The 21,908-nt window shown below is 40.6% G+C and overlaps 2 protein-coding genes across 11 annotated transcripts in view; one reads left to right on the forward strand and one right to left on the reverse strand.

The window, feature by feature from the left end:
• Nucleotides 1–21,908, forward strand: part of ZNF19 (zinc finger protein 19) — a 127,134-nt gene that overhangs the window by 47,422 nt on the left and 57,804 nt on the right. The window contains exon 1 of one of the 10 annotated variants that reach the window (XM_059904011.1): nucleotides 15,822–16,073. The exons of 8 other annotated variants lie outside the window; for them this stretch is intronic. The gene's annotated coding sequence lies outside the window, so the exon portion shown is untranslated. Of the gene's footprint in view, nucleotides 1–15,821; nucleotides 16,074–18,620; nucleotides 18,640–21,908 lie in introns of those variants that run through there. One more of the 10 variants, XM_059904013.1, reaches the window with a different exon arrangement.
• On the reverse strand, nucleotides 12,486–14,951 carry LOC132353100 (soluble lamin-associated protein of 75 kDa-like). The gene is given in 3 exon segments (XM_059904018.1): nucleotides 12,486–12,863; nucleotides 12,866–13,876; nucleotides 14,228–14,951. Coding segments are annotated over 3 exon segments (2,031 nt in total). The 3' UTR covers nucleotides 12,486–12,567.

A 21,908-nucleotide genomic window follows, 5' to 3' on the forward strand; every position in this document is an offset into this window, starting at 1 on the left:
TCTAGCAGGTGGAAGAGGAATTTCTCTTCCTCGAAGTGACTCCATTGCAGAGACGTAAATTGAAGAGCAAAACTGGGCAGTTGCTAGTTCTGCTTTTATTCTTACTATAAAAGTAATACTTGTTAATTATAAAAATTTTGAAAAATACAAAATGTATAAAGAAGACAACACAAATCTCTTTACATTTTGCTGCCGAGAGAAGAGCACCATTGATCGTTTTTCCCATACCTGCAGAAATCTGTATAATTGGGATCACACTGAAAATATAGTTTTGTATTTATTTTTCCATAGTCTTTAAAACATTTTAAATTATGAAATTAAAATTAAGGTGTAAAGGTACAATTTAACAAATAATATAAAGGAACTACCACTCCAAAAAAAAACACCCAAAAAACAGAACATTGCCAAAGCTGCCTCAGTATCCCTTCACTCTCACGCCCTCCCGCTTCCCTCATCATTCAGAGGTGACCACTTCCGAGGTAAGCAGCTCCTTATTCTTCCATATAGTTTATCACCTTAAGCAGTACAATTGAATTTTCCCCAATTTGACCTCTTTCTAGGTAGAATTATAGCACATGCATTCTTTTGAGATTTGCTTTTTTCATTTCATTTTATCCTTGTAGTTTTTTTTTTTTTTTTAATTTATTTTTGGCTGTGTTGGGTCTTCGTTTCTGTGCGAGGGCTTTCTCTAGTTGCAGCAAGCAGGGGCCACTCTTTTTTTTTTTGATTAATTTTTTAATTGGAGTATACTTGATTTACAATGTTGTGTTAGTTTCTGATGTACAGCAAAGTGAGTCAGTTTTACATACACATATATCCACTCTTTTTTAGATTCTGTTTCCATATTTCCATTACAGAGTATTGAATAGAGTTCCCTGTGCTATTCAGTATAGGTTCTTTTTTTCTTTTTTTTTTATCAGTCATCAATTTTATACACATCAGTGTATACATGTCAATCCCAATCGCCCAATTCAGCTCACCACCATCCCCACCCCACCACGGTTATCCCCCCTTGGTGTACATACGTTTGTTCTCTACATCTGTGTCTCAACTTCTGCCCTGCAAACCGGTTCATCTGTACCATTTTTCTAGGTTCCACATACATGCGTTAATATACGATACTTGTTTTTCTCTTTCTGACTTACTTCACTCTGTATGACAGTCTCTAGATCCATCCACGTCTCAACAAATGACTCAATTTCGTTTCTTTTTATGGCTGAGTAATATTCCATTGTATATACATACCACAACTTCTTTATCCATTCATCTGTCGATGAGCATTTAGGTTGCTTCCATGACCTGGCTATTGTAAATAGTGCTGCAATGAACATTGGGGTGCATGTGTCTTTTTGAATTACGGTTTCCTCTGGGTATATGCCCAGTAGTGGGATTGCTGGATCATATGGTAATTCTATTTTTAGTTTTTTAAGGAACCTCCATACTGTTCTCCATGGTGGCTGTATCAATTGACATTCCCACCAACAGTGCAAGAGGGTTCCCTTTTCTCCACACCCTCTCCAGCATTTGTTGTTTGTAGATTTTCTGATGATGCCCATTCTAACTGGTATGAGGTGATACCTCATTGTAGTTTTGATTTGCATTTCTCTAATAATTAGTGATGTTGAGCAGCTTTTCATGTGCTTCTTGGCCAACTGTATGTCTTCTTTGGAGAAATGTCTATTTAGGTCTTCTGCCCATTTTTGGATTGGGTTGCTTGTTTCTTTAATATTGAGCTGAATGAGCTGTTTATATATTTTGGAGATTAATCCTTTGTCCGTTGATTCTTTTGCAAATATTTTCTCCCATTCTGAAGGTTGTCTTCTCGTCTTGTTTATGGTTTCCTTTGCTGTGCAAAAGCTTTGAAGTTTCATTAGGTCCCATTTGTTTATTTTTGTTTTTATTTCCATTACTCTAGGAGGTAGATCAAAAAAGATCTTGCTGTGATTTATGTCAAAGAGTGTTCTTCCTATGTTTTCCTCTAAGAGTTTTTTTTTTTTTTTTTAATTTTTATTTATTTATTTATTTATTTATTTATGGCTGTGTTGGGTCTTCGTTTCTGTGTGAGGGCTTTCTCTAGTTGCGGCAAGTGGGGACCACTCTTCATCGTGGTGTGCGGGCCTCTCACTATCGTGGCCTCTCCCGTTGCGGAGCACAGGCTCCAGACGCGCAGGCTCAGCAATTGTGGCTCACGGGCTTAGTCACTCCGCGGCATGTGGGATCTTCCCAGACCAGGGCTCGAACCCGTGTCCCCTGCATTGGCAGGCAGATTCTCAACCACTGCGCCACCAGGGAAGCCCTCCTCTAAGAGTTTTATAGTGTCCAGTCTTACATTTAGGTCTCTAATCCATTTTGAGTTTATTTTTGTGTATGGTGTTAGGGAGTATTCTAATTTCATTCTTTTACATGTAGCTGTCCAGTTTTCCCAGCACCACTTATTGACTGTCTTTTCTCCATTGTATATCTTTGCCTCCTTTTCATAGATTAGTTGACCATAGGTGCGTGGGTTTATCTCTGGGCTTTCTCTCTTGTTCCATTGATCTATGTTTCTGTTTTTGTGCCAGTACCATATTGTCTTGATTACTGTAGCTTTGTAGTATAGTCTGAAGTCAGGGAGTCTGATTCCTCCAGCTCCGTTTTTTTCCCTCAAGACTGCTTTGGCTATTCGGGGTCTTTTGTGTCTCCATACAAATTTTAAGATGATTTGTTCTAGTTCCGTAAAAAATGCCATTGGTAATTTGATAGGGATTGCATTGAATCTGTAGATTGCTTTGGGTAGTATAGTCATTTTCACAGTGTTGATTCTTCCAATCCAAGAACATGGTATGTTTCTCCATCTGTTGGTATCATCTTTAATTTCTTTCATCAGTGTCTTATAGTTTTCTGCATACAGGTCTTTTGTCTCCCTAGGTAGGTTTATTCCTAGGTATTTTATTCTTTTTGTTGCAATGGTAAATGGAAGTGTTTCCATAATTTCTCTTTCAGATTTTTCATCATTACTGTAAAGGAATGCAAGAGATTTCTGTGTATTAATTTTGTATCCTGCAACTTTACCAAATTCATTGATTAGCTCTAGTAGTTTTCTGGTGGCAGTTTTAGGATTCTCTATGTATAGTATCATGTCATCTGCAAACAGTGACAGTTTTACTTCTTCTTTTCCAATTTGTATTCCTTTTATTTCTTTTTCTTCTCTGATTGCTGTGGCTAGGACTTCCAAAACTATGTTGAATAATAGTGGTGAGAGTGGACATCCTTGTCTCGTTCCTGATCTTAGAGGAAATGCTTTCAGTTTTTGATGATGTTTGCTGTGGGTTTGTCGTATATGGCCTTTATTATGTTGAGGTAGGTTCCCTCTATGCCCACTTTCTGGAGAGTTTTTATCATAAATGGGTGTTGAATTTTGTCAAAAGCTTTTTCTGCATCTATTGAGATGATCATGTGGTTTTTATTCTTCAATTTGTTAATATGGTGTATCACAGTGATTGATTTGCATATATTGAAGAATCCTTGCATCCCTGGGATAAATCCCACTTGATCGTGGTGTATGATCCTTTTAATGTGTTGTTGGATTCTGTTTGCTAGTATTTTGTTGAGGATTTTTGCATCTATATTCATCAGTGATATTGGTCTGTAATTTTCTTTTTTTGTAGTATCTTTGTCTGGTTTTGGTATCAGGGTGATGGTGGCCTCATAGAATGAGTTTGAGAGTGTTCCTTCCTCTGCAATTTTTTGGAAGAGTTTGAGAAGGATGGGTGTTAGCTCTTCTCTAAATGTTTGATAGAATTCACCTGTGAAGCCATCTGGTCCTGGACTTTTGTTTGTTGGAAGATTTTTAATTACTTGTGATTGGTCTGTTCATATTTTCTGTTTCTTCCTGGTTCAGTCTTGGAAGGTTATACCTTTCTAAGAATTTGTCCATTTCTTCCAGGTTGTCCATTTTATTGGCATAGAGTTGCTTGTAGTAGTCTCTTAGGATGCTTTGTATTTCTGCGGTATCTGTTGTAACTTCTCCTTTTTCATTTCTGATTTTATTGATTTGAGTCCTCTCCCTCTTTTTCTTGATGAGTCTGGCTAATGGCTTATCAATTTTGTTTATCTTCTCAAAAAACCAGCTTTTAGTTTTATTGATCTTTGCTATTGTTTTCTTTGTTTCTATTTCATTTATTTCCACTCTGATCTTTATGATTTCTTTCCTTCTGCTAACCTTGGGTTTTGTTTGTTCTTCTTTCTCTAGTTCCTTTAGGTGTAAGGTTAGATTGTTTACTTGAGATTTTTCTTGTTTCTTTAGGTAGGCTTGTATAGCTATAAACTTCCCTCTTAGAACTGCTTTTGCTGCATCCCATAGGTTTTGGATCGTCGTGTTTTCATTTTCATTTGTCTCTAGGTATTTTTTGATTTCCTCTTTGATTTCTTCAGTGATCTCTTGGTTATTTAGTAACGTATTGTTTAGCCTCCATGTGTTTGTGCTTTTCACATTTTTTTCCCTGTAATTCATTTCTAATCTCATAGCGTTGTGGTCAGAAAAGATGCTTGATATGATTTCAATTTTCTTAAATTTACTGAGGCTTGATTTGTGACCCAAGATGTGATCTATCCTGGAGAATGTTCCGTGTGCACTTGAGAAGAAAGTGTAATATGCTGTTTTGGGATGGAATGTCCTATAAATATCAATTAAATCTATCTGGTCTATTGTGTCATTTAAAGCTTCTGTTTCCTTATTTATTTTCATTTTGGATGATCTGTCCATTGGTGTAAATGAGGTGTTAAAGTCCCCCACTATTATTGTGTTACTGTCGATTTCCTCTTTTATAGCTGTTAGCAGTTGCCTTATGTATTGAGGTGCTCCTATGTTGGGTGCATATATATTTATAATTGTTATATCTTCTTCTTGGATTGATCCCTTGATCATTATGTAGTGTCCTTCCTTGTCTCTTGTAACATTCTTTATTTTAAAATCTATTTTATCTGATATGAGTATAGCTACTCCGGCTTTCTTCTGATTTCCATTTGCATGGAATATCTTTTTCCATCCCCTCACTTTCAGTCTGTATGTGTCCCTAGGTCTGAAGTGGGTCTCTTGTAGACAGCATATATATGGGTCTTGTTTTTGTATCCATTCAGCAAGCCTGTGTCTTTTGGTTGGAGCATTTAATCCATTCACGTTTAAGGTGATTATCGATATGTATGTTCCTATGACCATTTTCTGAATTATTTTGGGTTTGTTTTTGTAGGTCCTTTTCTTCTCTTGTGTTTCCCACTTAGAGAAGTTCCTTTAGCATTTGTTGTAGAGCTGGTTTGGTGGTGCTGAATTCTCTTAGCTTTTGCTTGTCTGTAAAGCTTTTGATTTCTCCATCAAATCTAAATGAGATCCTTGCCAGGTAGAGTAATCTTGGTTGTAGGTTCTTCCCTTTCATCACTTTAAGTATATCATGCCACTCCCTTCTGGCTTGTAGAGTTTCTGCTGAGAAATCAGCTGTTAACCTTATGGGAGTTCCCTTGTACGTTATTTGTCGTTTTTCCCTTGCTGCTTTCAATAATTTTTCTTTGTCTTTAATTTTTGCCAGTGTGATTACTATGTGTCTCGGCATGTTTCTCCTTGGGTTTATCCTGTATGGGACTCTCTGTGCTTCCTGGACTTGGGTGGCTATTTCCTTTCCCATGTTAGGGAAGTTTTCGACTATAATGTCTTCAGATATTTTCTCTGGTCCTTTCTCTCTCTCTTCTCCTTCTGGGACCCCTATAATGCTAATGTTGTTGCGTTTAATGTTGTCCCAGAGGTCTCTTAGGCTGTCTTCATGTCTTTTCATTCTTTTTTCTTTAGTCTGTTCCGCAGCAGTGAATTCCACCATTCTGTCTTCCAGGTCACTTATCCGTTCTTCTGCCTCAGTCATTCTGCTACTGATTCCTTCTAGTGTAGTTTTCATTTCAGTTATTGTACTGTTCATCTCTGTTTTTTTGTTCTTTAATTCTTCTAGGTCTTTGTTAAACATTTCTTGCATCTTCTCGATCTTTGCCTCCATTCTTATTCCGAGGTCCTGGATCATCTTCACTATCATTATTCTGAATTCTTTTTCTGGAAGGTTGCCTATCTCCACTTCATTTAGTTGTTTTTCTGGGGTTTTTTCTTGTTCCTTCATCTGGTATATAGCCCTCTGCCTTTTCATCTTGTCTAACTTTCTGTGAATGTGGTTTTTGTTCCACAGGCTGCAGGATTGTAGTTTTTCTTGCTTCTGCTGTCTGCCCTCTGGTGGTTGAGGCTATCTAAGAGGCTTGATGGGAGGCTGTGGTGGTGGGTAGAGCTGACTGTTGCTGTGGTGGTCAGAGGTCAGTAAAACTTTAATCCACTTGACTGTTGATGGGTGGGGCTGGGTTCCCTCCCTCTTGGTTGTTTAGCCTGAGGCAACCCAACACTGGAACCTACCTGGGCTCTTTGGTGGGGCTAATGACAGACTCTGGGAGGGCTCACGCCAAGGAGTACTTCCTAGAACTTCTGCTGCCAGTGTCCTTGTCCCACGGTGAAACAGAGCCACCTCCCACCTCTGCAGGAGACCTTCCAACACTAGCAGGTAGGTCTGGTTCAGTCTCCCCCGGGGTCACTGCTCCTTCCGCTGGGTTCCGATGCGCACACTATTTTGTGTGTGCCCTCCAAGAGTGGGGACTCTGTTTCCCCCAGTCCTGTCGAAGTCCTGCAATCAATTCCCACTAGGCTTCAAAGTCTGATTCTCTATGAATTCCTCCTCCCGTTGCAGGACCTCCAGGTTGGGAAGCCTGACATGGGGCTCAGAACCTTCACTCCCGTGGGTGGACTTATGTGGTATAAGTGTTTGCCAGTCTGTGAGTCACCCACCCACCAGTTATGGGATTTGGTTTTACTCTGATTGCGCCCCTCCTACCGTCTCATTGTGGCTTCTCCTTTGTCTTTGGATGTGGGGTATCTTTTTTGGTCAGTTCCAGTGTCCTCCTGTTGATGATCGTCCAGCAGCTAGTTGTGATTCTGGTGTTCTCGCAAGAGGGAGTGACAGCACGTCCTTCTACTCCGCCATCTTGGTTCCTCCTCCTGGGGGCCACTCTTCATCGTGGTGCGCGGGCCTCTCACTGTTGCGGCCTCTCTTGTTGTGGAGCACAGGCTCCAGACGCGCAGGCTCAGTAGTTGTGGCTTACGGGCCCAGTTGCTCCACGGCATGTGGGATCTTCCCAGACCAGGGCTCGAACCCGTGTCCCCTGCATTGGCAGGCAGATTCTCAACCACTGCGCCACCAGGGAAGCCCTATCCTTGTAAGTTTCATCACATTGTTACATACAGTTATGGGGTTTTTTTAAATTACTGTGTAATATTCCATGTGTAAATATGCCACAATTTGTCCATGCTCATGTTAATGGACATTTGAGTTGTTCATAGTTTGGAACTATGACTGAATATTCTTGACATGTCTCCTGGCACACGTTTATACAGGTGTCTCTAATGGAGGCTGGGTCGTGGGGGTTAGATCTGCTTTTTTCACTCACATTATATTGTGAGCATTTACCCATCTCAACACATATTTATGGGAGACATTACTTTGAATGGATTTATCATATGCCAGTATTCCAGGATTCTATTGACAGACGTTTAGATTGTTTCCAGTTTTTCCTTATTGCATTTGCATATAATTCTGTGACAAATACAGTGATCTTTTTTTTTTGGTTGTGTTGGGTCTTCGTTGCTGTGCGCGGGCTTTCTCTAGTTGCAGCGAGTAGGGGCTACTCTTTGTTGCGGTGCACAGGCTTCTCATTGCGGTGGCTTCTCTTGTCGCAGAGCACGGGCTCTAGGCGCGCAGACTTCAGTAGTTGTGGCACGTGGGCTTCAGTAGTGGTGGCTCGCGGGCTCTAGAGCACAGTTTCAGTAGTTGTGGCGCATGGGCTTAGTTGCTACATGGCATGTGGAATCTTCCTGGACCAGGGATCAAACCCTTGTCCCCTGCATTGGCAGGCAGATTCTTAACCACTGTGCCACCAGGGAAGTCCCAAACACAGTGGTCTTAATGATTAATGAAGCACCTCACACAGTCCTCAGTACAAGTAGCCATCCCACCTCCTTCCTTACGTGTAATACTACAGATGTTAGCCTCTTTAATTTGTGATTCATAAGTCAGTTAGGAAGAACTTCTGGAAAGGCTGGCTGGAAGCAGTCGTTAAGAAATAGGTATTCATGGGACTTCCCTGGCAGTCCAGTGGTTAAGACTTCACGCTCCCAATGCAGGGGGTGTGGGTTCAATCCCTGGTCGGGGAACTAAGATCCCCTATGCTGTGTGGCACAGCCAAAAAAAAAAAAAAAAAAAGAAATAGGTAATTAATCGAAAACTCAGGGTATCCAGAACAGAGGGCATTTCCAAAAAGGAATTATGGAGCGTGAAGGTTATGAAAGAAGATCATTGTAGCTACTGCTCCTTCAGAGCTTGCAACAAACCAGGTACTATACTTCACACTTATTTGGGTTATCACATTGTCTTTGCCATGGCCTTAGGAGGTAAATTTCATAATTTCCAGATGATGGAATAGAGGTTTGGAGAAGCTAAATAATGTAACCACAGTTACATGGTTTATAGTGGCAAAATATGGACTCAACCCCAGGTCTGTGTTCAAAGCCCAGGCTTACTCATCAGGTAATGTTACCTTCCTACATGACTATGGACCATTTCTTTAAGGCAGCACTGTCCAATAGAACTTTCTGTGGTGAGGAATGTTTTTACACAAATACAGTGGCAACTACCACTTGTGGACATTGAACACTTGAAATGTGGCTAATGCTGCCATTTTGGAAAGTGCAGTTAAGGTTGTACAGATCCAGTCCCTTTCTTTTTTTGTTGTTTTTGTTTTCAATTCTGTTTATTTTTTTAAGTCTGTCTTGAAAGTACAACCAATGTGATTAATTGTGCCTTAAACAAAATCAGTGTCTAAACAAATTCAATATCTAAACACATCTTCAGCAATGAAATTAGGGAAAAGGGAAGGAATTTCAAAACACAGACCAGGAAACAATCACAAAATATAGGTTTAATTACTACTGTTAAAAAAAAAAAAAAATTAGAAAAAGGAAACTGCCAAGAAAACAACCGTAAGTACTTGAGTAAGTCTTGCTATTCTGAATAATGTAACATCTTTTCTAAATTGTAGATTTAGAAGTTTTAGAACACACAGACACTAAGGAAAAGAAAGGCTAGTTCCTTGGGAATTACTATCCAGTATGATACAATTACTTCAGGATAACAGAAGCAGAACCTTCCTTACCATTAGATTTTAACAAATGATTTTGCCGCTAATAGAAATGGGGAATGTGTGAATGACAAGTTTTGGAGGGTGAAAGAAAAAAAATCGACTAAAGGTAAGCACTGGATACAGAACTGAGGTTTGCTTATATTTCACAACCAAAAATAAGCAAGTTAAACTATCTTGTACAAATAAAGCTTGATACTAAGTATGCAAACAGAAGCATAAACATTTGTAACTAACCACACCCATGAAAGACTGGGTTAACACTTCCAACGCGGTATTGCTACTAGTGGACATACGAAGCAGAAATTTCTAAAATACTGTTACACAGATGAGTAATGTTAGTATAAATTCTTTATTTACATTAAAATCTGTTTCAGTCTGCTGGTGTGACCAAACCTTAGAAGGTAATCCCTAAGGGTAAATCAGAATGTAAGAGCAGATATTTAGATACCAGGTAAAGGCTCAATTCGATGCAATCATAAACCTTCAAGATATTTTTCTAAAGTCACTGAAATCATTTTAGGTGGTGTTCTGGTGGTCAGCTAAAAGTGAACCATTAATCACTAGTAGTTTTTATCCTTGCCATGATAATTCTCTGCACTGAATGGAAACACCATGAATAGAGACACATTTTAAGTAGTAGAAGATTGACATTCTGTCATGCTATTTGATTTTATAAAAAATCATAATAGACCCTCTCACTGTTAAAAGTTGTAGAGGAACTTTATAATAAATTCTTAAATATATTTCTGTGATGTCTAGCAATTGAATAAACTTGAAAGTAGAACTAAAATTTTGCTAATAACTGTCTGCTTTATATTACACAAGGAAATATATATGTATTTACACAAACTGAACTGAACTCCCTTCTCCACAAATAAGACTTCTAAACAGAAAAAAGTTCACAAAGGACTATAGAATGTGACTGGACACTGAACAACTAGACTACCTGGTTGAAATCAGATTTCAGTCCTCGGTCATTCTCAGAGTTTTTCTCATGCCTTTTGCAAAAAGTACAAGTAATGTGATTAAGTTTTATTTAGATTCCTTATTGAGGATAAATTTTGTTATAAATTCTACACTTCACTCACTGAGCATAGAACTCATTGTTACTGAACATGAAAGTTAGGTTTTTTTCATGTGACCTGACTTTTTTTCCTCTACCAACTATAAAGTCCAAAATAACATTTTCTGTCAGAGATAATATGGACAAAAATTGTGTGCTGAACAGAAAGTTTTGAGACTGCTTAAAATGCACCTACTGTTTAAACCAAACAAGTTTAACAAGTATAAATTTATACTGCGAGTCCTTAGTGGTCATATATGAATAACTAAACATTTCTTTTTTGTAAACCTCAGCAACTATATTCACACATCAAGAGTTGTCAGTGAGCTCAGTCTTAAACTACACCTTTTTAAAGAAAGTATTTTAAAGAGAACAATGAAGAATCCAAGTAAAAAAGTGTTAGGTTTTTAAATCTATTTTAAGAAATTAAAAATGAAAAGGTTAAGAATTTACTAAATCTTTATTTCCCTAATTGTGGTATTAACAAAAATTTCTCACAAAATATATAAAACAGCATAAACATTTGATAGATACACTAATATTAGTCATACTTATTCTTTCACTTGATTAGCATTTGTTGGGAAAACAAATGGCCAAAGTGCTTAATTTTCATTTAGAATGGAATAATCTGGCCTAACTCTGACCAATAATTAAAGAAAATAGTAGAGGATACAAGTATTCAAAATTTTACACGAATAAAGAGGGTTTGCTATTTTGTCTGCTAAAGATTTTTACCTCAACTTTAAATCTTCCTGAAATGCCAACATCCCAAAATAAAATTTAGTATCACCTGACCATAGACTGAATAAACCTTCAACATCAATCCTTAACACCTCAAATAATGACACAAAGTCATAACACATTTTTTTTCATGTAAGGACCAAGCAGTTTTAAAAACAATCCGAATAGCCTCAAAACATTCTCAAACTTACATGAAAATTTGAGTACACATAATACTTCCAAAGAGTAGGATTGTTTTAAGATTCTCTTTGGATTCTAAGAATAACCATTTTGTTCATTTTTAAATAAATTATTATACAAAAATAAACAATTGAGGATGTTTTTTGTTTTCAGTTTACCCAGGCAAAGGCCTTTGTGTTGCGCAGGCAAAGGCATCCACAGTGTACACACAGGCTAGATTGTAACCTGTCCGCACAGAACAAATCAAGAGCAAGCAAGCCAAAAGGGACAAACGAAGCCTCCAGTCTGATTTAAGCTCTTGTAACTGTGGCTCCTAGGGCAGCTTATTCCTGCCATCTAGGTCTAAGATTGTGGGGCGCAGTTCCAAACCTACCAAAAATGGAAGCCAAGGGCATAAGCTGGCAGGCAGGCAAAAAGATCTTTTGACAGGAATCACTCCATGAGTTAGGGAAGTGGATGAAAGCGAGGGGAATATAACGAAGATTCTAGAATAAAGGCAGTGGCAGAATTAAGGAGAAGCCTTAGGAAGTGTTCTCACACTTCTAAAGTGTACATGTTAACTGGGTGAGGACAAAAGTAGAGTCCCCAGATTCAAATGAAATTTTAAATAATTATACGAGTGCCTACAGGCCAGAGTTAAATCCCTAGCAGTACTGTTAATATCAGATGTTATCAAGAGTGAACTGGAAACAGATTTTGTTTGTGCCTTTCCACAGACATTGAAGTCAAAGGAAGAAATTGCACCTACAACTAAGAACTAAGAGGCCAAAATACCACCTTCATAAACCTTTGACCATAAATTTCCAAATTTGTGCTCTCATTTAGTTGAAGTTGCATTTATCCTAACTTGCTGACATTTTTGTTTAAGCATGCCTACATTTTAAAAAATGGTGATTAGTTTTGAAATTTAAGATAAAACTTCTAGAACCTTCACCAAGATTACTATTAAAACCCTTAGTATAAAAGATTTTTGTGATCCTTACAATTGATGGAAACCCTATACTTTCACATTTTTTAATTTATATTTTCTGAAATATTAATGGTCGGATATCCCCAACTGCTAAAGAAAATATGGTATGATCTGGTATCCCAAAATCGAAACATGTTAATAAAAATTTTTTAAATTGTATTTACACAAAGTAGCCTGAAAAATTAAAAGGAACGGTGAATCCTAGGTCCTATAGGGGAGGGAAAAGCAGCATCATAAATAAGTTCAAATTGAAAACTTGGAGTTTTTGTCCTGTGCCCCATGCTATTTATTAACTGCCATATTTTAAAAACAACAATTACGTTACAAAGAAGAGGATCTATCATCCGCATTTCTTCCTCATTCAGGTCAGCTTGGCTTTCTTCTTCGCAGGTCCTTTGTGCCCTTTGGCCTTTCTTCTTAAATTCCGCCTGTCGACCACAGGTGCTTCCACTTCTATCTCCTCTGAGCTGCTATCCACAGTCTTCTCTGTTGATTGTGTCCACTGATCCAGTTGCTCAGAATATGCTTCAGACTGCTCCTCTGACTGGTTCTTCTGTCCTGCGTTCTGTGAAAATGGCACATCTTCAAGTTCAACCTCTATTAAAGAGCTCTGAGGAACAGCTGGAGATGTTTCCCGGGGCTCGGCTACCCCCTCCTACCCTGGTCTTCCAATAAGGCAGTAGTGTTGGGTGATACATTTTCAGGAATCAATTCTTCAGAAAAGTCAGTTATCACGCAGTTTGGAAAACCACTGTCAGACCGTTCTTCATTTGGGATAGTAGCCACATTGTCTGAACTCCCAAAATGTGCTTTCTTTCTTGAAACTAGAGGCAGCCTCTCTTCAGTGTGCCCCTTGTCATCAGATGGGCCTTCATCTAGCAACATTTCTGAGTCAGTTACATGTGAAGTCTTATCCTGTGCAACAGCCTCAGGAGATTTTGAAGATTCTACCACCAGTGGAACAAGATTCGTAGAGTCTTCGCTGGAATTAAAAGACTGCAATTTTAATTATTCACCTAAAACTTCACTAGTGGAGTCCTCCTCTTCTGTTACAAGTGAAGTCTTAAGAGTATCATCCACTATCTCACCATTCATAGGCTCTAATTCAGATTCCTTTTCACCTTCTTGCTTTTCCAGGCCTGGCTGGGTTTCTGGTGCTGGTCGAACATTTTTATCACTACTTTCATCCTCAAATTCAATCACAGTCTGTTCGGGTTCTTCTTCCAAGAATTCTTCTGAGCTCTCTGATGTTCGTGCAGTAGACTCCAATTTGTTCACTGAAGCTGTAGGTGAAGTCTGGGGAGTCTTTTCATCTTCCCCTTGAGAACTACTAAATTCAGAATCCTGAAACTGTTTTCCAGTCTTTGGCCGCTTTAGATGACTACTTCGAGTACGAGTGGAAACAGGTGTTTTATCGTGACCTTCAGAAGTGCTTGCAAAGGCATCTTTTAGAGAATCAATAGTTAGCTGCATCTCACTAGACAGACTGTCTTCAGCTCCTGCTTCATAGTCTGGAACAGATGCAAGACCATATTCTCCAGACACAGGTCTTTTAGCTTCATTTTGAGAAACTGCAGTAATTTTAAATGTTTCTCTTTGTAATGCTCTGGTGATTGGTATTCTCTGGTACCAGTGTCCAACACCTTCAACTTCCCAAAGCAGTTCATGGTCTCCTGGATATTTTTTTTTAATATACATTTATTTTATTTATTTATTTTTGGCTGCATTGGGTCTTCGTTGCTGCGTGTGGGCTTTCTCTAGTTGTGGTGAACGGGGGCTACTCTTCATTGCAGTGCACGGGCTTCTCATTGCAGTGGCTTCTCTTGTTGCAGAGCATGGGCTCTAGGCTCACAGGCTTCAGTAGTTGTGGCACGCGGGCTTAGTAGTTGTAGCTCGCAGGCTCTAGAGCACAAGTTCAGTAGTTGTGGCGTACGGGCTTAGTTGCTCCGCAGCATGTGGGATCTTCCCGGACCAGGGTTCGAACCCGTGTCCCCTGCATTGGCAGGCGGATTCTTAACCACTGCGCCACCAGGGAAGCCCGTCTCCTGGATATTTTTCAAAGTACTGGTTGCAAGCTATGTACATGAGAGAGATCAGTGGATACCGCAAGCCAAGTGCATCTTCTGTAAAGGAATCAACAAAGTCCTCCAGCATATGAAGCCCAAAGTCTTTGCCTCTATATTTCTTTCTTACGAACATTGTATCAGAAACTGGCAGTTGGTAGCTTTGGGTAAGAAACGAGGCACATATGCTTCCTGTAGGCTTAACTGAATAAAACCCAGTGGCCTCTCCTTTCTTCCACAGAATCTTAGCATAATCAGTACTGCTATGACACAAGAATGGGATCTCATTTCTCTCCATTTCCAGCTTTCTGTAAATAATTCGATTCAGAACATACAGAACCCCTCTCTCCCCAAGAGTTCTCACCTGCTTAAGTCCCTCTCTGGAAGGGACAGATGTTTTCACAATATCATCAATAGCCCACCACTGATCAGCAAGGTAAAGTGCCACAGCTGTGAGTGAGTCCTCGGGTGCAAAAAGAGCAAGAACTTTCTGGGTCTCATCTCCACCATAGAGAGGTACAAAGCCTACATTTGGCAGGCTGATAGGAATTGTAATATTGAGAAGAGAAAAACATTCAGGATTTTCAGGGTCCCCACACCTGAGATCTGACATGTAATCTTCAGCAGAATTTTCCATTTCCTCATGACTGCAATTATCCAGCATATCCACAGGGGATGCCATCCTCTCGGACGCGCCGCCTGAGCCCGAGGAAGGAGGCGGAGCCGCGGGAATGAATGAAGCCGGCGGCGGCTCGCTGGCGACCCCCGGCCGGGCCCGGGCCGCGTCGCTCGCGGCTGCCTGGGCCGGTACAGCCGCCTGCCCCTCGCCCGGGACGCCCGGCTCCTCCAGTCCCTTTCTTTTTGAGTCTCAGAGAATCCGATGAAAGATAAAGACCTTCTCTCTAGAAAAACGCACATTTGCAAATCATATCCAATTTCAAGGGGTCCCAAGTTAAGAATCCTTACAAAAGTCTGCATGCACTTCAGGTGCTTCTCAAACTGTGATTTTTGTGGAGAGAGCTGTCTCCCAGGGACCACTATACAGCAGAGCTCTGAGCTCCATCAGTTGCTCTTGGATCTTTACAGTCTGGGGACCCATCTGAATGGTGAAGAAATCCTTGGTTAGCCCCTGAACCAGAGTCTGATTTTCTCAAGAGATCAAGAAGGATTTCTATGCTGGTTACACTACCCATTCCTGCTGCCTTCACCCAGACCATCACTCCTTGTGTACTAGGATTGGAGTTTCTCAGCTGCTGTACTTGGCTACCTGTCTCTCGTGTCCACGGTGACACTAAAAGCACAGTCCAGCTTTCCTTGCGTTCCTTTTCATGTAGGGGCTCCAGCACTCCTTATTTCACTCAGGATGCATCAGCCTGCAATGTGGATGTTAAGGCCTGAAACTTGAGTGATGTTACACTCTCTCCATTGTTCACCAGCCCTGTGTGGCTTACCAAAGCCTGGTGTCGGTCCCAACTAGGGTACTGGCTAAGCGGCTGGGTGTAAAGAATGAATTCGGGAGGCCTGGAGCTTTCTGTTTTGGCTGAGCCTCTGTCGACTGTAGCGGTTAGTGGGACCTTAGCATCCTAGGGAGCCAAGACCTTCTGAAGAAGTACGCCAGGAAGGGAATCTTGGTTGCTGTAAATCCTGTTATCAAATGGCCAACTGCCTTCAGTAGAACTTGCTTCCTTGAGCTGGGCCCTGAGGGAGGACACCTGGGTGGGGATCACCTGGCAATAGGATAGCCCTTATCTCTGTATTAGAAGTATCTGCTTCAGTCAACACTGGGAGAACAAGCTGAATTAAGGTAAGTCATAGGAGGTAAAACGTAAACACGGTTTTAAGTTTCTTGTTGGTTCTTGCTTGCTTTAGTCTCCTTAACAGGTCAGAGTGGGTGAGAAAATGGGAAACAGAGCCAGGAGTTCCTTGTAGAGCCCAAACTTGTAAGTTCTTGGTGGTTCAGGAGCTTGACATTGTTGGATGGTGCCTTACCTGGAATCAGGACAGGATGTGATCTGAGGATTCTGCCTCCAGGCTTTCAAAAATCTCTGGAGACTGCTGCAGGTGACCCATGATGGCCCAGTCAAGGAGTTTCTGGGGATGAAATCTGGGGAGAACAAAAGGGTGTCTTCTGTTGGGCTGTATTCCATGTATCACATTGATCACCAAGGTCTGTCTGTTCTACCCCTAAGTAACTGTCAAATTTGCTCCCTTTCCCTTCATGTCCATAGCCACTGTCTTTGCTCAGACTCTCCATTTTTCTTGCTTGAATCTCTGCCAACAGCCCCTCAACTATTCCTTCCACCCCCAATCCCACCCCTCCAGTCTTTGCTCCACCCTGCAGCCAGAGTGATCTTTCATTGTACAGATCTGATCCCTATCACCTTTCTGCTGGAAATGCTGCAGTGGAGCTCATTACAGGCAAGATGAAACCTTGGCATGCCATGAAGTACTTTTTTCAAGTGCTGTTGTTTCTGTACTCTCCATCATAATCTCCTTCGTGCAGTAAATTCCAGAAATACTTGTTGGGTGTCTCTTACACTCCAGGCACTACTCCAGGCCCTGAAAACAGCAGTGAACAAAACAGGCAAAATTCTCTGTGTCTGTGGAGCTTGCATTCCGTTGGGTGGGGGGCAAACACATAAATGTGTAGTATATCAGATTGTGATAAGTGCTATGGAGAAAAATAAGGAAAGAAGAAATTGCGACCAAGGGTGGGGTTGTTCCAATTTTTATTTTTATTTTTTATTTATGTATTTATTCATTTTTTAGTTGTTGCACACAGGATCTTCATTGCGGCATGCAGACTCTTAGTTGTGGCATGTATGTGGGATCTAGTTCCCTGACCGCGGATGAAACCCAGGCCCCCTGCATTGGAAGCATGGAGTCTTAACCACTGGACCGCCAGGGAACTCCGTTTTCCAATTTTTAATAGAAGGGTCAGGGAAAGTAACATTTTGGCAAGAACCTAAAGGAGGTGAGGAAAATACCTGAGGAAAGACCATTCTAGGCAAAAGGAACAGGCAAGTGCAGAGGTGCTAAGCCAGGAATCACAAGGAAAGCAGTGTGACTGATCAGAGTGAGTTAGCAAGGAGAGTATAAGAGAGGAGGTTGCAAGGTAGCAAAGGCAGGATGGGACAAATGGTGTAGGAATGCAGTAGACCTTATTAGTTGGAGTTTGACTCTGACTTAGGGTGAAATGGGAAGCTACTGGAGCGTATAAGTTTAGGAATGACATATTCTAAGGGATCATTTGGGTTACAGTGAGGGGAATAAACCGTAAGAGGGTCAAGGACAGAAGCTGGGAGGTCAGCTAGGAGGCTAGGCAAGAGACCATTGTCTCGGATCAGGGTAGTAGCAGTGGAGGTAGTGGATTCTAAAATATCTATTAAAACATATATTTTAAAGGTAGAGTCAAATAATTCACTGATGGATCAGATGTGGAAATGAGAGTAAGAGAGGAGTCAAGGCTGACTCAAGTATATAGTTGCCATTTTCAAAAATGGGAAGAATTAGGCTTTGGTGTAGAAATCAAGAATTTGATTTTGGATGTATTAAGTTCAAGATGCCTATTGGACAACCAAGTGGGAATGTTGATCAGGCAGTTGGATATATGTATATGCATACATATATAGAATTCAAAGGAGAGGTCCGGGCTGGAAATGTATATTTGAGAATCATCAACATAGAGAGCCACAGGGCTGGATAAGAGCACTCAGGAAGAGTGAGAAGATGGAGAAGAGGACAAGAGAAACCAAGGAGTCGCCAGCAAGATAGGAGGAAAACAAAGTGCGTGTGGTGCCAAGAGAAGAAAGTGTTCTGGGGAGAAAGGAGTAATCAATTGTGTTTAAAGCTTCAGAAAGATTAAGGATAGATATTGACCATTAGATATAGCAATTTGGATGTCATTCATAACCTTGACAAGAGGACATTCTTTGGAGTCATAAGTATGAAAATCTGATGGGAGGAAAGGTTTGGAGATGGGAAAATAGCCAATTCTCATTGTCTGAAGGGGAGGAGAAATGGGACCGTAGCTGGAAAGAGAAGTGAGATCAAGAGACAGTTGTTGTTTTTGAAGATGAGAGAAATAACGGCTTGTTTATTTGCTGAGGGAAATGATCCAGGAAAGAGAGGAGAATGGTTGGAGTGATGGAATCAGGTGTACACAAGTGGAGGAGTTGGCCCAAGTTAGGAGCACATACCGTTCATCGTTATTAATAGGAGGGAAGGCAGAGTATATGAGCATGGATGCAGGGAGGTGGGAACCTTGTGGACTTTCTCTTCTTCTTTTTATTTTCTCAGTGAACTAGGAGACAAGGTTGTCATCTTAGGATGGGGAAGAAGTTATGAAAAGTTTGAAAAGAGAGGGGAAGGTATGGAATGGCCATCTGTGAGAATGGGTTAACGACTGTGCTAGGATAATGTAAGTAGAATTGATGAGTGACATTGAAGGCCTTTTTAAGGTGAGTGGTCATAAACTCAAAGTGAGAGCAGTTAGCAGAGGTATGTGAATTTTCCAGTCGTGTTCAGCTGCCGCACTTGTGCATGCATACGTGGAGGGTTAGAGTTAATTAAGGCTTGTGTTCTGTCAGAAAAGTACAATGAAGCGAGAGAGAGAGGGGAAAGGGAACCAAGGTTATATTCGAAGGAGTGATTATAATAACAGACCACGGAATCTAAGTGAGATAAGAGGTGAAACAAGGACACAAAGGGAATAACTGAGCTACAATGGAGGACAAACTTTTTGGAGGAGAGACGGTCAGGGATTTTAGAAATTAGTGTTTTGGAAGCATCATCTATAAGGATACTGAGGTTATGTGGGAGCAGGGTTGAAGAGTAATAGTGGTCATATGATGGCAATGAGGGTAGCATAGTCTGGTTAACATCAAAATCAAAGCTGGGCACTTTTGGGAAGGAGGGAAGCAGAATGGTCTGGAAGAAGCAATAAGGACAAAGAGAAAAATAAAAAAATAAAAAAGGACAAAGAGGATACCTATTCCACTGCAAGGTGTGGGAAAAAAACAGCCACCACTTGAGAGGGCTGCAGAGGAACCACTGTCCTCAGAGGAGACCCAGATTTCCTTTAGAGCAAGGAGAAGGAAAAATTCAGAGATTTTGAGAAAAGAGGGATTTTGCTGATCCCAATAACCAATTCCTGAGAGTTTCAGGAGATGAAGAGGGTAGGAAATGGGGTTAGAAAACAGAATGTACAGGACCATTTGGGATGAAATGCAAGGGATAATGAATGACCTAGAATCCTGGGGCTTCTTGTGTGACTAGCATAAACCAGGGTAAAGGGAATAATGATAACAGATAATGATGGTCTGAAGGCAGATAACCGTGGCCAAACTGTGAATACTGAGGAAAGGGAGGTATGAAGGACCTTCCAGGAGCGTCCAAGGTATGCCCATCTTTACTCTTCACAATGGTGAGGTCAGGGGAGGGGTGTTGTCTTATCCAGGGCACCTGAAATTCTAGAAATTTAGAAATGTCATTCTGGAGATAAATAGTGTCACCATTTCTGCAAATGATGCAAAGCATTTGGAGTCAGCTTGACGGAACAAATGGGAGTTTTGATTGAAGGAAGAAAGGGGTGGAGTGTGGAACACTGAAGAACAAGGTAATTCTTCAGGGGATTTTACAGGAGTTTCTGGTGCTGACTCATGACAAAAAGTCTGGGCATAGTCAGTTGGGGCTCTTAACAGTGGCTCAGTGGTGCTGTTAAGTGCCATCTTTCTGCAGACCTTCAACCTGACACTTATTGCCTTATGGTCATAAGAAGTTTGCTGCACATCTAGAACTCAAATCTAAATTCCAAATGGGAAAGGGGGAAAAGGTTAACAGACAAAGGGTATATGCATCTATGAGGCAAAAATGTGGAAGTACTTACAATAGCTCATGTGGATTGCTCTGTTTAAAGCATCTTCTTTATTCCCTAGCTAACTTCCATCTTCTCTTTCAAAATTCTACTCAAGTCAACATCACCTTCTTGGAGAAACCATTCCTCATCTCCCTAGGCTGTTAGGTGCCCCTGGTGTGTGTGTTCAGAGCCTGTGATAGATTGCAATGTCAACCCCAATTCTTCCATCTCTGTATCCATGCCCTGTGCCATATAACTCTGATTCTGGTCTCAGCCATGCAACTTGCTTTAGCCAATGGGATATTTTAAAGCAAAAGCTTACAAATCATCAAGCGTATGCTCTTCCTCTTGTGTCTAAGCCAGTGCCGTGAGAACATCCTGCTGGAGGATGAGAGACACATGAAACAGAGCTAGATCAACATGATGAGGCCATCCTAGATCAGCCAGCAGCAGCTAACCCCCAGACACTTCATTGAGCCCAACCAAAATCAGCAGGACTGCCAAGGCAACCACCGAAATTAACAGTTACTGTTTCATCCACTAAAGTTATGTGGTTGATTGCTACTTAGCATTATTATGGCACTGGATCATTGACACAGAGTCCCTTGGGTATAGCTCTGCTACAAGCCTTAGCCCTGTCTCCTGAACTAATGTTAGGGAGCTCCCTTAGGACAGGACATTTTTATCGGTGTACATCTGGCACCTAGCACAGTGCCTGGCACCTAGAAGGTGCACAGTGAAATCTTGTGAAAGGAATGAATGAATGAACCTTTGTTCAGCCTTTACAAAGGGCCTTCTCTGTGCACAACAGGTGCAAAATTCCCCATAGTTAAACAGTGTAATCAAATGGACGCACCCACAGAAAACCTAGTTCAACAAGATACGTGAAGCTACAGTATATGATAAACACTCATCACAGATTAAAGCTTTTTTCTACCTCAAGTACAATGGCTATTTCTTAAACATTGGGCAATCTATTTTACGTTTTATTATGTTGTATAGATCTGTTTAAAGATAATCTAAATACTGTAAGTACACTTTAAAGGGTAGAGTGTAAATGGATATGACTCAGTCTAGATATCTTTACTATTATCTTCAGTACACAATACCAAACCATTGTTAACTACTGATATTTCCTAAATCATGTCAAGAAACTTGCATGGCTTAAAAAAAAAGTATTTGTGTTAATATAAAAAAAGAGAAAGAGAGAACTTCCACTAGGGGTCTACAGAGGAAAATACCATATCTAGTAGCCTAGTCAGGTATGGGGGTTGGGGGGAGAAAGGCAAGAATATTATCCTTATGAAAGGTCAGCAACAATCACATGGTATCGCATGTTTTGGGGACACTGAGCAAACTAGTTTTGCCTAAGAAGAGAGTTTCTACAGAGAAATAGTAAAAAAAAAAAAAAAAAGTCTGGGGGTGGTAGGGCAGGATGGAGCCCAGTCGTGGAAATCCTTGAATATAAGGTTAGGGGCATTTTAACATTATCTTTTACTCAGCAGGGGATAGTTAACTTTTGAGCAAGGAGTGACATAATGAAGGGTTGGGTCAATCTTAGATGCTAAATTCTAGCAGCATGGTGTGGGATGGTTTTTGCAGAAATATGGCTAATAGTCATATCAAATAATTTAATACAAAAATACTATTATGCAGATTATGTTCCCGTTTATCTTTTTTATTAATTAATCGATTTATTTATTTTTGGCTGCATTGGGTCTTCGTTGCTGCACGTGGGCTTTCTCTAGTTGCCGTGAGCGGGGGCTACTCTTCGTTGCGGTG

Source organism: Balaenoptera ricei, chromosome 19, assembly GCF_028023285.1.
Source record: "Balaenoptera ricei isolate mBalRic1 chromosome 19, mBalRic1.hap2, whole genome shotgun sequence".
In the NCBI taxonomy this organism is placed as follows: Eukaryota; Metazoa; Chordata; class Mammalia; order Artiodactyla; family Balaenopteridae; genus Balaenoptera; species Balaenoptera ricei.